Here is a 15,649-nt window from a genome sequence, read left to right as displayed (position 1 = left end):
CCATTATTATTGTCCAAGGAAATCTAAAAAGTAGAACTCCAGAATTACACAAATTGTCAAGGTGTCTTGGAAGCATTTCTAAATAGCTGGAGATTCCAAGATTGTTAGTTTAAACAGTTGTGTATATACACAAGTCATTTGGATGTGTCACCACATTGCCAAGGTCTTAAAGAAGGCCAGCAGCCACCCTCAGATGTGAGGAAATTAGTGATGTTCAGGAACAACACTGGATCTACCGATGTTCAAGTACGCTATCAACTGGTTTCATCATCGACCAAGACATGTTGACCAAGAAAGAAACCCAAATTCCACAGATTTAATATTGATTGAAATCTGCAGCTGCCCACATGGGCAAGCAAACTGGCTTCTAGAAAAAATGTTTTGGACAGATGGAGAAAAGATTGAGCTACTTGGCCACAATAACAAGAGGTATGTTTGGAGGAGTAAAGGTGAGGCTAAGAAACCTGAAAACTGTGTACCCGCAGTGAAGCATGGTGGTGGTAGTGTCGTGGTCTGGAGCTGTTTTGTTGCTAGTGGTACTGCAACACTGCACAAGGTGGATGAAATAATGAAGCAGGAGCAGGGGGGTTGACTTGGAGGTGATTTGGACACAGCTGGGTGTTCCAACAGAATGCTAATCTGAAGCACACGCCAATTACAGTTTTGGATAAAGGAAGCAAACATCTGCAATGGCCAAAGCTTCAGCCTTAATCCTATGTGGACAACACTTAAAAGCTGGCTCTATGCAAAGAAACTAATTTAAGTGAACTCAGTTATGCCAATTATGCCAAGAAGAGTGGTTAAATATCCAGCCAAATTATGCCAGAAGCTTGTTAATCGCTACCAAAAACATTTGGCTTGGGTTCAATTTGCGAAACGACTTTAAACCAAATATTAATGATGGTGTATGTATAGATTTGACACTGTATGGATTAGATAAAATTTAAAATAAATTTAAAAAAGAATCCAATTCATGCTTTTTAAAGTCGTTAAAGATAAATGCTGTATTCAACCTTGGAAAAAGAACTTTTCAAATAAATCATTAAAAGCCCCAAATAACCATGATATTCGTGCCAGTGATGAAAACCTTATCTAATGCTTGCAATGAAACCTTCAAGGCTGTTTTTCCCAGCACCTTTCAGATGGTTTCAGAATGGCACAGTCTCAACTACATACTTTAAGTCATAAATATTTTTTTGCCCTAAACAAAACATTATTAGTTACAGTCACTAGTAATGGAAAGACAAATTATTGCCAAGACAGGAAACAGAATTTCCTGTCACTAATGAAAAGACAGCCGTGGGACCAAAGTCCTGGTAAAGTGCAAAGGTTTGACCCTCAATGTAAACATGAACTCCCACAGAAACTGCTGGATTTCTGGTAAATTACTGATTTACTTATGTGAGTGGGTGTTTTTGTCACAGACAGTTGTTGAAACTGGAGATAGGGAAAACAGAGTTTGAAAAAATAGGTACACAATAACGCTGTCCTTGTTTGAGTTCAAAAGAGTGTTTTGGCTGTTTTGCTGGCATTTTGGTTGGAGGCATCATGGGGAGAACTGTGGTGCAAATCACCTTCATCATATTCCTGCTGGCTTTGGCTTCCACACTGCCAAACAAGGTAAGTTCAGTACACATAAATGGCAGCAACAGCATTTCAATGTAACAAAATCCTTAAAAAGTGCTATTTATACTTCACAGATAACAAGAGATTTATGAGGTCCATTGATTTTTAGCTCTCTTGGCATCTTTCAGTACACTGAACTTTGCAGGGTGAAGGTCCTTTTGACTTCTTCCTCCAGTGTTACTTCATGTTGGTCCTATTACATGATAATAATTTAACATAAGGACTGAAATAAGCTTAAGCCTTTAAGTAACAGATAGAAGATAATGTAATGACACCTTAAGTGAAGAAATCCTGAATGTGTTTACTTTATCCTTTGTCTAGGGTCAGAGTATAAAGTAGTCTATTAGCTCATTTTAATGTTTAAAGATATACATTTAATAACAGTGATGGTTAGTGCTAGGTTAAGCGATTTATGTCCCATTAATTGATTTATTCTTATATATGTGTTTTCATGATTTGGAAAGACCTTGAGAATCAACTGTATGCATAAAAAGTATTCAGGGAATAAATGTAAAGTGAATTAACTTTTGGTATATCCCATAAACACTAAATGAAAAAAATTTAAATTTCTGTATTTAGACCAATGAGATTCCACATTATCCACAAAAACAAAAACAAAACAAAAATCAACACATAGCACAGTGTAAAACTCTGTTTCCATGTATTTACTGCATCCTGGTGAACTGTTGGCATTTATCAGGTTGCAATAAATATTTGATAATTTATTGCACCCAGCAGCTGCAGTGTGTCAGCTGGTGATTCTATTAATTTATTTATTTTCATGTGTTGATGTTTTTCAGCACATAACCAGTCACATTTATGGTGTGGATGTGTATCTATTTCCCTTATGGCAATGATATCATCCAAAAACAAATAATTTTTCTGCTAAATTTGACCTTTGGTCAGCTGCTAAGCTCAGTTAAGCATTATTTTTTCGGTGAAATGTGCCTCCTGTGTTTGCTCAGGATGACTGGGACATCTACAGCTTTCACATCAACTCCACAGTGACCAGTCGTTATGCCACCACTGTCATCACAAGCCGTGTGGCCAATCGTATGGATGAGTCAAAGGAAATTGAATTTCATGTTCAGATTCCCAAGAATGCCTTCATCAGTAAATTTCGAATGTGTGTGAAATTAAAATAATGTGTAACCATCCAGAGACTTTTGCAAATAAAGAATTCTACAGTGAAGAATAAATGACAGGATACTCAGTAGTATGTGCATTTACACAAGGGCTTTTCTTGATCCTCTTCAGGTTTATTGATGGCCAAGTTTATGATGGTGTTGTAAAAGCTAAGGAGCAAGCTCAGCAGCAGTACACTGAAGCTGTGTCCCGTGGTGAAAGTGCTGGACTTGTCAGGTATTAACTAAATGATTAAATGATAGGTATTGTACAAATACACTGAGTGTTCCTTTGGATAAAGAAGAAGAAAAAGAAAACATTTTTGTCATTCAAAATTAGTTTGGTCTGTTCTTGTGTTTTCTCTTCTTTCTTAATTTCTCTAAAATAATGTTAATGCGAATAGGAAAATATCTTTAGAGTTAACCTTATTCTCTGCTCAGGTTCAAATTACAGCCATAATTACAATTTAGTGAGATAATTTTTTTCTGCTTTAGTTCTGTAGGGAGGACACTGGAGGAATTTAAGACCTCTGTAACTGTGGCTGCTCACAAAAAGGTCACTTTTGAACTCACATATGAGGAATTAATGAAACGCACACATGGCAAGTACGAGCTGCAAATTCATGCTCGACCCACACAGCCTGTCAGTGACTTCAAGGTGATTGTCTTATTGGTATCTATTAGTGAAAAAATGCTGAGATAACATCACACAAGATGAGATCTTTTATTTTTATTATATTGTATTTATTACCAGGTGGATGTGTACATTCACGAGGAAGCTGGCATCAGTTTCATCAATGTGAAAGGAGGCCTGAGCACCAATGCCCTCGCTAATGCCATCACCAAAACACATGCAGATAAACAGGTACTGAAATCTTTTTTGTTGCAGAACAGTAAAAAAAAACACAAGCTTTCTAACAAGAAACAGTTTGAGGTACTAACAGGTTGTTATTCATTTGCAGTAAGAGGGAGCTTGATCTCAGTGTAAAATGAATGACTATAAAATGAGTACAATGCACAAATAACATTATAACATTACCATATTATCATTATGGTAACAATGATATTTCTTCCAACATTATGGCTCATTTCTGATCCTTGTACACAACACAAATGCTAGCAAAGTTCTGATGTCTGGCGTAATGTAGATGGCAGCACATCGTGCTTCCAAATCGTAAAAATCCTACAGCAGTTTATTAACTAGAGATCACTTGGAAGAACTGAACATGATTTACAGAATTTACATGACATACAGAATTGGATTAATAATTATTTGGCAATTAGATTCTGATGAACCATCATAGTAGAATGAGGTCCCAGCAATGATAGGCATAAGGGCAGGATCCCCATGGATTCTAGATGCCAGTGGAGGTGAAGGTGAAGATGGAGACATGGATGCGCCTCTGAATGATCAGTCGGAGGTGGACATGGTGATGAGACAGGCTGGATGAATGAATGGCAGAAGAGAACTGAGATTTTAAAACACACCAAACAAAGTCTGATTGGCTTATAAAAGGTTTGGAAGAAAATGATTGGACTAGAAAAACGCTGTCAGCACCAGTGTTTGGGTCATTACTCAAGAAAAATCAACTATTACACAATACTTAACAAAAAACACTTTACTTGCAGGAGGAGGTAATTTGTTACATTACTTGCTACATTACGTGTTAAATTACGTTATCATCACTCCATAAAATGACCTGAAACAGTTACATAATTACCAGAAAACAACAGAAACCTGAGGCTACAGTCCCACACACAAACACAGATCACTATCATATTGCGGATGAAGACAGTCTTGCTTTTAGTGCTTACAGTTTAACACAAAGCAGAGAAAAAACAGCCCAAAGAGACTAGAAAAGAGGCTGGTTTCTAAATCTTCTTAATATGTTTTTTTCTGTACATGGCTAAGTTTTAACCCACATTTGTCTTTGTAGCAGTGAAGTGTTTTCGGTTTTCTGAAGTGTTCATGATGCAGTGGTTCAAATACATATTGTCATGGTCTGGAGTCTGTGACTCCGTGTTTATGTTAAGTTTATTATTATTCTGTGGTTTTGGTTATCTTGGGTTTTTGTACTCTTCTGTTTCACATTTCATGTTCCTATGTTGGTGTCCTCCAGTCTGTGTTTAGTTGGTGTGTGTTTTGTTTGTGTTTCCTGTTTTACTTTGAAGGTCTCTGTCTGATGTCAGTGTGTTCTGTTTACGTTTCCCCTGCCTGGTCAGGTGTTATGTCTCCCAAGTGTGTTTCCCTCCTGTTTCCCATCCCCTGATTACTGGTGTGTGTATTTATAGTGTGTTTTCCCTCGCCCTCGTTGCTGGTTCGTCTGCTTCTCTCCGTCCGTCTTCCTGTGTATTTTCCTGTGCCTCCCTGCATATCTGTTAGTTTTTCCAGTTTCGGTTTTCTTAGTTTCATGTTTCACCCTCGCCATCTCTGTTGTATCCACTGTTGGTAAATAAAGTCACTTGCACCACTGCTGCCGCATCTTGGGTCCTTATAATTCACAAATTCACAATTCAAAAACATAATTTCAGTGGTTTACTAATCATTTAATTCTGTTTGCATTTACATTTTCAGCAGACCATGTATACAGAAAATAAAATTACTGACATCTCTCTCTTTCAACTTTCTAAACTCTGTGATTCACTCTGTTTTCAGGCGTGGGTGTATTTCTATCCAACAGTCGACCAACAGAAAATGTGTGACAGCTGTGGAGATCAGGGTATGAATGGAGATCTGGTTATTGTTTATGATGTTAACAGGGATAATGGACTGGGACACATCAAGGTAAACCCTGGTCTTTTAGCAACACAAACCGTATGACTTGGGCTAAAAAGCTTCTTGAATAATCCTATAACCAATCAAGTTGGTTTTTTTTTAATAACGCCGCCTTAGAAATCTGACGGATACTTTGTTCATCATTTTGCACCATCTGATCTTCCACGGATACCAAAAAATGTCGTCTTTGTTATTGATCAAAGTGGCTCAATGGGGGGCAGAAAAATTGAGCAGGTAAAGTATTTGAAGGGTCTGTTTCTGATATTATTTTATACTTTTTTTTTTTTTTTACATTTTTAATGAAAAGAAAAACAATATGTAGCCATGAATTATGTTTTCTTACCCAGACTAGGACTGCATTAATCCACATTCTGAATGATCTGGCAGAAGATGATCACTTTGGTCTGATCACTTTTGATGGCATAATTTCTTACTGGAAGCGAGAACTCGTTCAGGCAAACAGCAAAAACCTGGAAAGTGCCAAAAACTTTGCACAAAATATACAAGACAGAGGATGTGAGAAGTTGCAGTAAATACACATTTTGGAGTATCAACAGTTGGGAGGGGAATAGCGGTACTGAAAATGTGTTTGTTGTTGTTGCATTTCAGCCACAGACATAAATGAAGCAGTGCTGCAAGGAGCACGTATGCTGAATGCACATAACAGAGAAGGTTCAGCATCTATCCTTATACTTCTTACAGATGGAGACCCAACCTCAGGTTGTAATAAAACACATCTGTAAACAAATGTACACAAATATTTCATGAAACTGAGATCTTTATGAGCTTATTGTGGTTAAAAGTCCTGATTTATTATGAATAATGAGACTACAATGTTTCTGAGCTGAACTGGGTATGTCTCGTCTCTTTTCAGGGGTGACAAATCTGGAGAAAATCCAGTCAAATGTAAGACAGGCTATTGCAGGCAAATTCCCACTGTACTGTCTCGGTTTCGGTTTTGATGTTGATTTTAAGTTCCTTGAGAAAATGTCGCTGCAAAATAACGGTGTGGCACGACGGATTTATGAAGACTCTGATGCTGATTTACAGCTGAAGGTATTTAAATTATGCATGCTCTTCTTTTATGTGATTTGAAACCCCTGAGAATTGAAAGAAAAAAATACGAGCATGATTTGTATCATTTCCACACTGTATGTCAACAGGGTTTCTATGAAGAGGTGGCCACACCTCTACTGACAGATGTGACAATGATCTATGTGGGTGGGACCAATCTAACCCAGACTAACTTCAGTCAGTATTATAATGGTTCTGAGATTGTGGTGGCCGGTGAGATCACAGATAATAACATTGAAACCTTCACCCCACAAGTTGTGGCCATTTCAGTAAGAATCAATCCAAAGGACTCATCAGCAGAACTCTTCTCAAAACCTTTTTTGCGATAGACTGACGTTACAATTAATTTATTACAGAGTAATAGAAGAATAATATTCTCTAATCCAAATGAAACCATGGAATCCACTGGAACAGTGTCTGATGACCGTATCCAGAGGGTTTGGGCGTACCTCACAGTTAAGCAGCTTCTGGACAAAGAGTGAGTTTGACTTATAGCATCTTTCCACTTTTTTTCTTTTCAAGTGATGAGCTTATTTTAAAGGGTAGCAACACAAATCTTTCCCCTAAACTAAGTAGTTGTAGATTTGTACAGCAAAGCTGAGATTTCGGGTAAGGCTCATCATAATTTACCTGAGCCTGAAGAAGAAATGGTTTGTTCAGTCCAAGGCCCAAAAGATTCTGTTTTACACACCTTTATATATTTGTTAGGAAAATACTGCACAGTTTCCAGTTTTAATGGTGATATGAGATGGTAACAATGTTACCACCACTTTTAATTCTATTTAATTTATTTGTGTACTTTTTAACCGGTTGACTCTGGACTAAAGGCTGGTTTCCAAAGTAAATTTATTTCTTTAACTCTGGGGTGTCACAGCTGTTGCGATACAGCTGCAAATCCTTCTTGAAGGAAGTAGTATATTAATTTATCCATGTTCATAATTCAAACAGCCTTTCAGGTTTGTAACCCTATATCAATATTTTCAAAACCCTGGATTATCTTTGGACATGGAAACATTTTTTTTAATTGCTTAATTACATTTGATTTCTGTGTCAAATCCCTTATTTATTTAATCCTTTGTGACACAGGCTTCAGTTATCTGAAACTGAGAAAGAGAAAGTGAAGAAGCAGGCTTTGGAGCTATCACTGAGGTACAGTTTTGTGACCCCTCTCACATCCATGGTGGTTACAAAGCCTCCCGGAGAGAACACAGATGTGCTTCATAAACCCAAGGAAGGTGAAACACCACAGAGAAGGCATTTCACTGGAGGTTATTAAAAGATTATTAAAATTCAAGTATTTTATTTGGATCAATTCACTTAATTATTTGTTGTTTCTCTGTCACATAAAAGAGAACCATTGAGTATTTATAATTTAACTACTAGAAAATGTAGAAAAATTGAAAACTAAACAGTTATGTAATAATATAAATTATTAATTTCTATTATTACTTGTAATAATAGAAATTATTACAAGTAAAGTTTCTATTTAGTGTTTTGTTGGTGATTAAATATGAGAATAGTGATGCCTTGCCTGAAATCATACAATATTTGACAGAACTTTGCAATATTCTTGTCTGAATTTTTTGTAGTTCCTGTTCCTAGTAACCGCAGGACCAGGATCCAACATGTTCCTGTTCATGGTATAAAGTGTATTTTTACATTGCATTGCATGGATGGTATATTAAAAATACAAGAAGGTTTGTTTTTTTGTTCTTTTTTTACACAATTTGGTTTTCATTATTATTATTTTTCCTTTTGAGCTTTTAGTGATGTATTGTCTGAAGCCATACAGTATTCACCAGACTTTTGTGATATTCTTGTATGTAACTAATGTTGTCTGAATTTTTTTTGTAGATCATGGAATGGTCATGTTAAAACATGCTCTAACCCCCAGGCATCCGGCCCCTGTTCGTGTTTTAAGGAAAAACACTCGTGGTATAGTATTGCATGGATGACATACTGAAAATACAAGAAGTGTCTTTCATATGAATAGGCTTTATATGACTTTTTTCCTTTTTATGTTTTAGAGGTCCAAACTATATGTCTGGCTCCTTCAATTAAAATTCACTCCTTACTTCTTTCATTTCTCTTTTTTGTGTGTGCACATCTTAATTTTCAGCTATATAGAGCAGTTACAAGATGTTATCAAATAATAGAAATTATTAGAATCACATTAAGTGTGTTTTTTGTTTGAGGTTGAATATGAAAACAGTGATGTCTGAAGTTATACAAAATTCACCCGAGCTTTGCAAAATTCTTGTGCGTAACTAATGTCTGAATTTTTTTGTAGTTCGTAAACTCAAGAGTGGACTTCTAGACACTTCTAGTCATTTTCCACTGGCAACTCATGGTATAGTATTGCATGGATGGCATACTTTCGTTTTTCTTTTGATAGAATTAAAGATTTTACAGGGGATTTTATACATGGCATCTCCAGGTTAAACTCATGATACTTCCCCAACTGATGACTTAAACCAGGCTTGGCCAACTCCAGGCTTTGAGGGCCGGTGTCCTGCAGGTTTTAGATCTCACCAAGGGCGTAGATTTGGCATGGACGGAAGGGACATGTCCCCACCAATATTCAGCGATTATTGAATTGTCCCCACCAATAATTTGATCTATTCCAGTAAAGAAAATCAAACCCGATAGAAAGACAAAAAAACGATCTGTCAACGTCTCATTCACCTAGCGGTGCAGAAAGAGTTAAATTACGTTCTCTACTGGAGTCCTACCTCATGTGAGAAAAATGGCCAATGTGATTGGCTGTGCCTTTCAGGGAGCTCTGTTTAGTTTTAGCAGCGGCAAGCCTGCGCTGCGAGGAGGAGAGGAGGATGGCAGCAAAAAGGAAGAACCTGGATATAAGAAAGTATTTTTCAAAGAAACCTGCAAGTCACTTAAAGCCAAATTAACTCATAAAATGTGTCCGTCATAATAACGTTACAGGCTATGCTAGGCTTTGGCCCACATCAGTCTAAAATTGTATGCAACCATGAATAACGTGTTTTGGAAACTAACTGAACAACATGCAGCACTTTTAGTTATCTCAGTCTCCCAGAGTAGCATTTCTAATTTTGATTGAAACTGTCAGAGAAAACGGCAGCTTTGAGCGAGCCAGGATATTAGTTTACAGAGGCTGTTAAAATTATACGTCTAACATTAAAATGTTGGTGACACAATAATTTCATCCTAATGGTACTGACATGTTCATAGGGTTAATTTTTGAGACAAAATATCATGAGGTAGTCATGATTGTGCAAATACTCCACCTTGTAATGCAGTTTGCACAAATTGTTTTAAAAATGCACTCACCCTACAAACATTACTGATGAGTCAAGATCTGCACAAATTGACAGAAACACTGAAGCAGCCACACATATTATTCTTATTGTCATCTATGTCCTATTTGTCAGGTGACAGAAGAACGAACACAAAGCTCAGAGAGTAATGGTGACACAAGATCACAGGTGAAGTTGGATGATGACTTGTTGGTTCATTACTGTATTTGAAGCACGTGTGTGACTGCATGTATTTGGAATGTCTCACTGTTATTAGGTGACAGAGGCAGCTCTGCCATGTTGTAGCTCAGACAGAGGTGAAGAAGTGAGGTCACAGGTGACTGACTGATGATTTGGTGCTGTAGATTAAATAGTATTTATTATCACGACAATTGTTAGGCTGCTGATGTAAATTGTTTCATTAGTGTATATTTGACAAAGAATCTGAATTGACATGTCTCACTTTTTATATGGCACGGATCAATGTGTTATTTTATCAGGTGGCAATATGTTCTAGTGCAGTCAGAGGGGAAGAGCCAGGGCCAAAGGTGAGGCACATCAAGCACAGAATAATAATTGTAATCTGAGGATAAAACGCAGGTACTGAGGCTGAAAGAAGCTTCAGTGCTCTCAGAAGACTAAAAAGATGGCTAAGGTCAACAATGACTCAAATAAGATTAAACAATGCTGCTGTATGCCATGTCCACCAGGAGAGACTGGACAATATAGATGTAAAACAAATATGCCAGCGGTTTATCTCAGTTAACGAGAGGAGAAGGCATGTGTTTGGCTCCTTCACATAGTGGACATTGAGTTGTTGTGTGGGACACCAGTAGTCCATGTCTGTTGCTGTAACAGTTGTTCATGTTTAGAATAGAAAATCTCAGCTCACTGATCTGATCGGGGCAATAGTGCCTAAATGTTGCATAATTTTGCTGAGAGATCTTTTACTTTGTGGTAATCTTAGACGAGTAGTTTTATGGACAAAAACCACCAGGTCATTCAGTGTTCCCTTAGTGCCAAAATATAACAGACGTTGGTGTACTATAACTGAAGTAATGTTGTTAAGTCCTTAAAGTCATATTCTTTTATTGTCATGACTGTATTTGAAGCTATTTTTATGTTTGTATAATACCTGATTTATATGGAATATGGCTGAAGTAAACTAAAGCCTAAAATACTTAGTCAGTCATTTGTTTAATAGTAAATTAACATTATATAATTCACATATAAAACTATGAATTGTGATTTTAAATGGTTTAAAAGCATAGCAAGAATAGCATATGTAGGCAAGTATATTTCTCCTGTTTTTATTAAGAAGCAAAAACAAAATGGGAAAAAAAAAGAAACGGGGCAGGGTTCGGTGGTTGAATCATCCGTCCCCACCAATGCCAAAACTAAATCTACGCCCTTGGATCTCACCCTGGGTCTACACACCTGAACTTCAAGACATGTTGAGGACTTAAATCAGCTGTGTTGGATCAAGGACACATCTAAACCCTGCAAGACACCGGCCCTTGAGGCCTGGATTTGGACACCACTGACTTAAACAAAGGAAATTGTTTTTGTTAATGTAAATATTTGCCATAGAATAAAGTGTGTATTTATTGCTTGATGTTTAATACAAGAACATACATGTTTTGTCCAAAGTCATACAATATCCATCAGAGCTTTGCAATATTACTGTGCGTAACTATTGTCTAAATTTGTTTGTAGCTCCTGCTCCCCCTGTCCCTGTGTTCACGGTCCTCTCTACAACTGTCAATGTCCCACAGGCAACTGATGGTATTGTATTTTATTGATAGTATAAAGATAGATCCTCAGAGAGGATTTTGTAAATGGCATTTACAGGTTAAAATGTAAACAAAAACATATCATCATAATACTACCTCACACGATTACTTAAACAAAGAAAATGATTTGTATTTAGTCTATTTTCTAAAACTGTGTATCTGTGGCATGAGGTGTTGTTCTTTTATAGATTTATAAAAATTAATTTCCATGTTTAAAAAAACCTGAATTTGTTTTTTCAATGTTTACTACCCAAAAGAAGTAAAGTGACTAATATGTGAAAACAGTAAAGTTGGTGTTGAATGTTAAGCTTTTTATTTTGAGGAACAGAGTTTCTATATACTGACTCAGTGTGTCTATGTGTATCTAGTTCCTCTTCTTCACAGGTTTTTAATAAACACTGAGAATCAGACTGTTCCATTGTGCTTTGATGTCAGTGGCTCACTACAACTTAAACTACTTCACCATTCCAGTGAGGGTCAGTAGTGTTAACTTTTCCTAATTTAATGAACCCTGATATATTTTTTCTTTTCATGCATAATAAAATCTTACTATTCAAATTTCTCATTAGCATTTTAATATAATCCCCAATTTGTTTAGTGTGTTAAGAGCTGCATTTCTCTTTTGTTTTAGAGCTGTTTGTGAATGGTAAGCTTGGTTCAGTTGTGAATGGAGGCTTCAACAGTATTTTTATACACTTCCAAACTGACCATCATGTTGAGATTGACTCCAGGGGCGTGACTGTACGAGAAGGACAGACAGTGGCACATCACACTGGACAGGATACCATCACAGCTGGGAGGTAATCTTGCAATATAATGGTACAAACTCATGTTCTCAGTATTGTATACAGATATGTAACTTCACTTTTTCCAAGAAGTATAGGAGATGACGAATCCTAAATTAGCTTACATGAGTCAGACTGAACAAGAGAATAAACACGCAACAAATGGAGTTATCACTGATTTTTATTTGTACCGATTAAACATATGAAATGTTTTTTAGTGAGATCTAGTTTGGTAAGCAGACCCTTCAACAAGGTTAGTAGTTTACAAATGCAGAGCAAATTGGCTGCACAACATTATTCTTATAATGCTTTTTAAAACTCATGCTTACATTAAAGGTTCTGTACACCCACAAAAGTGGAACAATTTTTTTTGTCAGTGACAGAAACTCTTCTCATCTTCAGAATTACAAGATTCGTCTTTGTTGGTGTTCGTGTTTGTACATCTTGCTCACTTTCTCCTTAGCTTTGTTTTGGGAAACAATTTTCATCTTTCATTTCATTATAATCCATACAATTGTGGCCCTTTGTAATGCCTTTAATAGTTTTGGAAGTGTAATCTGAACACAAGGCTGTCAGGAGCCCACTGCAGCATTTGGCAGGCATCACAGTGGTGCCTGCTAATTGCAGAATTTTTTTTTAAAAAAGGTGGTAAATTTAAAAAAAAAAAATTATTCCTATTGCTACTTATCTAAGCAAATTACGATTTAGGACGTTATGATAAATATGAAACGATTGAGAGTAACAATTTTTTTCTTTGGCGATATAGCATCAAATTATGTCACCTGTTAATTTCTGAAATTTTGTTTTAAAGCCTGGAATTTAGTTGGAAAGACGTGTGATGAGATGTGATAAGGATAAGTAAAGTAAGTAAGTCATAAGTAAACCACACACTTACTGGCAAATGACTTTTAACTGATAATTCATTAGCCAATGATAAATGGACCAGTTTTTACACAGTGCTTTTCTACTCTAATACAGCACACAAAACTATACAACTTGCCTCATTCAACAATATTCCAATATGAATGGAGAGCAACTTCACATTACCCGCAAAAGAGCATCTGATGTTGGATGCTGTGCATCTTTGAACATGTTGCCTGTGGAAAAATAGGCCTATAGTATGACTTGACTGGTGTAACTAAAGGGATCTTGTGAGACTAGCAAACCTTTCAAGTTTCAAAATGAATTTGCTCTTAGGCATGATAGTCAGCCTGTGCACCCTCTCATATTACAGAAGTTTAATTATTATTGTACATGTGCAGGGGAAAAATCCGCCAAAATATGTGAAATGCTCAGAAACTTTACAGAGCTTTAAAAAGTTCAAATAAACTCCATATCCTTGCAGTGTGACAGTGGTTGTGCACAACAAGAAAATACATGTTACAGCTGGAAAGATGCGCCTGGTGATCTTAGTTCATGAGAAGAATGGCAACAAATTCCTTTGGCCAGTTTTAAAAAAGCATCGCTCGGCTGGCGACTCTGAAGGACTTTTAGGTGAGTGGAAGGTTTTTGTGTATGTGTGAATATTCACTGCATGAGCTGGAAAATTGTGTATATAGTTAAGAAAAACCCGTTTACAACCAGCAGTGGTGTTTTCTGTAAAAATATCTTGATGCTGGGTCTGTTTTAGTATCTGATTCTAAATGTCAGGTTCTATTTTATTGTTCTACTCCCTTTTTCCAGCTGTAAAGCCTGCAGTGTATGAGGTGGTGCAGCAAGTTCCTGTCACAAAACTAAAGATTAAAAACCAAGAGACAGATGTTACAAGGTACATTTTTTGTAATGTTTTCAATTTCTTCATTCAAAACATAAAGCCGTTTAAGATTCCACCTATAATCTTTTTTTCTCCTTTTGTAGTGACAGCGCTACTGATTACAGCATCGACCCTCCTGTCACAAAGAACTGCTGGCTTATGTCTGCTGACTCTGCCCTGCAGAGGCCACTGGCAGATTTTTCCGTGGCACAACTTTAAGCGTGAACAGTGCTGAATTACAAACATGAAGAAATAAAAAGTATCAGTTTAAAAAAAGAGCATTTTGAAACGTATTCAATGTTGATCTCAGAATGTATGTCTATGTAATGGGAAAGGCTTAAGACCCAGGGCATCAAAGGAAGGTAATAAAAGAGGAAGTAGCAGAAAGTGTCTTCTCTCCATTGTTTAGATGTGTAGTCGTTGAAAATTGTGGTTTTGGGATGTTACAATGTTTTGAAGTCTATGCTGAGTAGATTGCGTTGTCATTCAAGCACTTTGTGATAATACTGCCCTTCAGTATGATTCAAGTAATGAGTGAAAGGTGTCAGATTATAATATTATTTTATGCCATGTTAGACCCCTAATTAAAGATTGTGAATTATTATGTAGTTTTAGTTTGCATTATGCTCCTGAATTAGAAGAGGGTGATAACTATTACATTTGGTAAACTGATTTGCATTACATTAGACTGTTGATTTATTGTGAATGAATGATATTGTTTTATGATGCATTATACTGCTGAGTTATAAGAAATATTGTTCACAGAAAGTCATCGTCTTATTTGTCTGATTAGAAGAGAACAGAGTATACTGCCCCATCTTAGCAGGAGCAGATAAACAGGGAGCCAAGGTTGTAGCTTAGGCGCTGTGTGAGAGAAAGAATGTGAATGTTTAGGCTTTTATGATTAGGTGGGGGCCACTAGAGGCTATAAAAGTTTGATCAAGGCTCCACCATTTTGAGATCTGATGCTGTCTGCTGTATGGTGTCCATCTCCCACGCGTGTGTTCATTAAATCATCGTTTGACTTGACCCGGCCGGACCAGTGTGGTTATTTTGGTTTTCCTCTTGTATCCATTCCCAATATTTGAATCCGTAACAGTTTTGGGGGCTCGTCCTGTGGTATTGGGATGGAAGTTTTGGAGGCTTGGACGGTCCGAGGTGGTCAGACGGGCAGACATTATCCGGCAATCGAACTGAGTGGACAGGCGCCTTTATAAAAGAGGTAGGCACAGGCCTGTTGATTTTATCCGAAGTGTGCTGAATTGGACGATGAAATTAAATGTCTATTCAGTAAAAGTTGCCGGTGAGTGTCTGTTTTGATTTTGAGGAAAAAATCTCATGAGTGTTGAAATTTGAAGTAAGGTTACAAGTAATAATACTGGGTTAGAGTCCCAAGGTAAAGGAAAATAATACTGAGTTAGAGTCTCAGGTAGTTGGATAGGG

General features: G+C 36.9%; 1 protein-coding gene across 1 annotated transcript; it reads left to right on the top strand.

Annotated features, from left to right (window-relative positions):
• Nucleotides 1-1,039: 1,039 nt before the first annotated feature.
• Nucleotides 1,040-14,482, top strand: LOC146518447 (inter-alpha-trypsin inhibitor heavy chain H3-like). Its single transcript, XM_085158467.1, has 22 exons — nt 1,040-1,620; nt 2,592-2,752; nt 2,884-2,988; nt 3,246-3,408; nt 3,505-3,615; nt 5,407-5,535; nt 5,644-5,760; nt 5,874-6,042; nt 6,136-6,246; nt 6,401-6,582; nt 6,690-6,869; nt 6,957-7,078; nt 7,687-7,868; nt 8,190-8,240; nt 8,455-8,535; nt 8,891-8,950; nt 11,592-11,660; nt 12,037-12,144; nt 12,300-12,468; nt 13,799-13,947; nt 14,137-14,221; nt 14,311-14,482. The coding sequence occupies exons 1-22, from the start codon at nt 1,549-1,551 to the stop codon at nt 14,423-14,425; spliced, it is 2,691 nt and encodes an 896-aa protein (XP_085014593.1). The 5' UTR covers nt 1,040-1,548; the 3' UTR covers nt 14,426-14,482.
• The last annotated feature ends 1,167 nt before the right edge of the window (nt 14,483-15,649 follow it).

This window comes from Neolamprologus multifasciatus, chromosome 5 (genome assembly GCF_963576455.1).
Source record: "Neolamprologus multifasciatus chromosome 5, fNeoMul1.2, whole genome shotgun sequence".
NCBI classification, from domain to species: Eukaryota; Metazoa; Chordata; class Actinopteri; order Cichliformes; family Cichlidae; genus Neolamprologus; species Neolamprologus multifasciatus.
Note: the sequence above shows the minus strand (reverse complement) of the source record. Positions and strands in the feature narration are given on the sequence as shown.

Excerpts from the sequence above, each read along its gene's own strand:
- LOC146518447 (XM_085158467.1), top strand. The coding sequence starts at position 1,549 with ATGGGGAGAACTGTGGTGCAAATCACCTTCATCATATTCCTGCTGGCT. Across the intron at positions 8,241-8,454 it reads CCAACATGTTCCTGTTCATG|ATCATGGAATGGTCATGTTA; the intron begins GTATAAAGTGTA and ends TTTTTTTTGTAG. Across the intron at positions 13,948-14,136 it reads CGACTCTGAAGGACTTTTAG|CTGTAAAGCCTGCAGTGTAT; the intron begins GTGAGTGGAAGG and ends CCCTTTTTCCAG.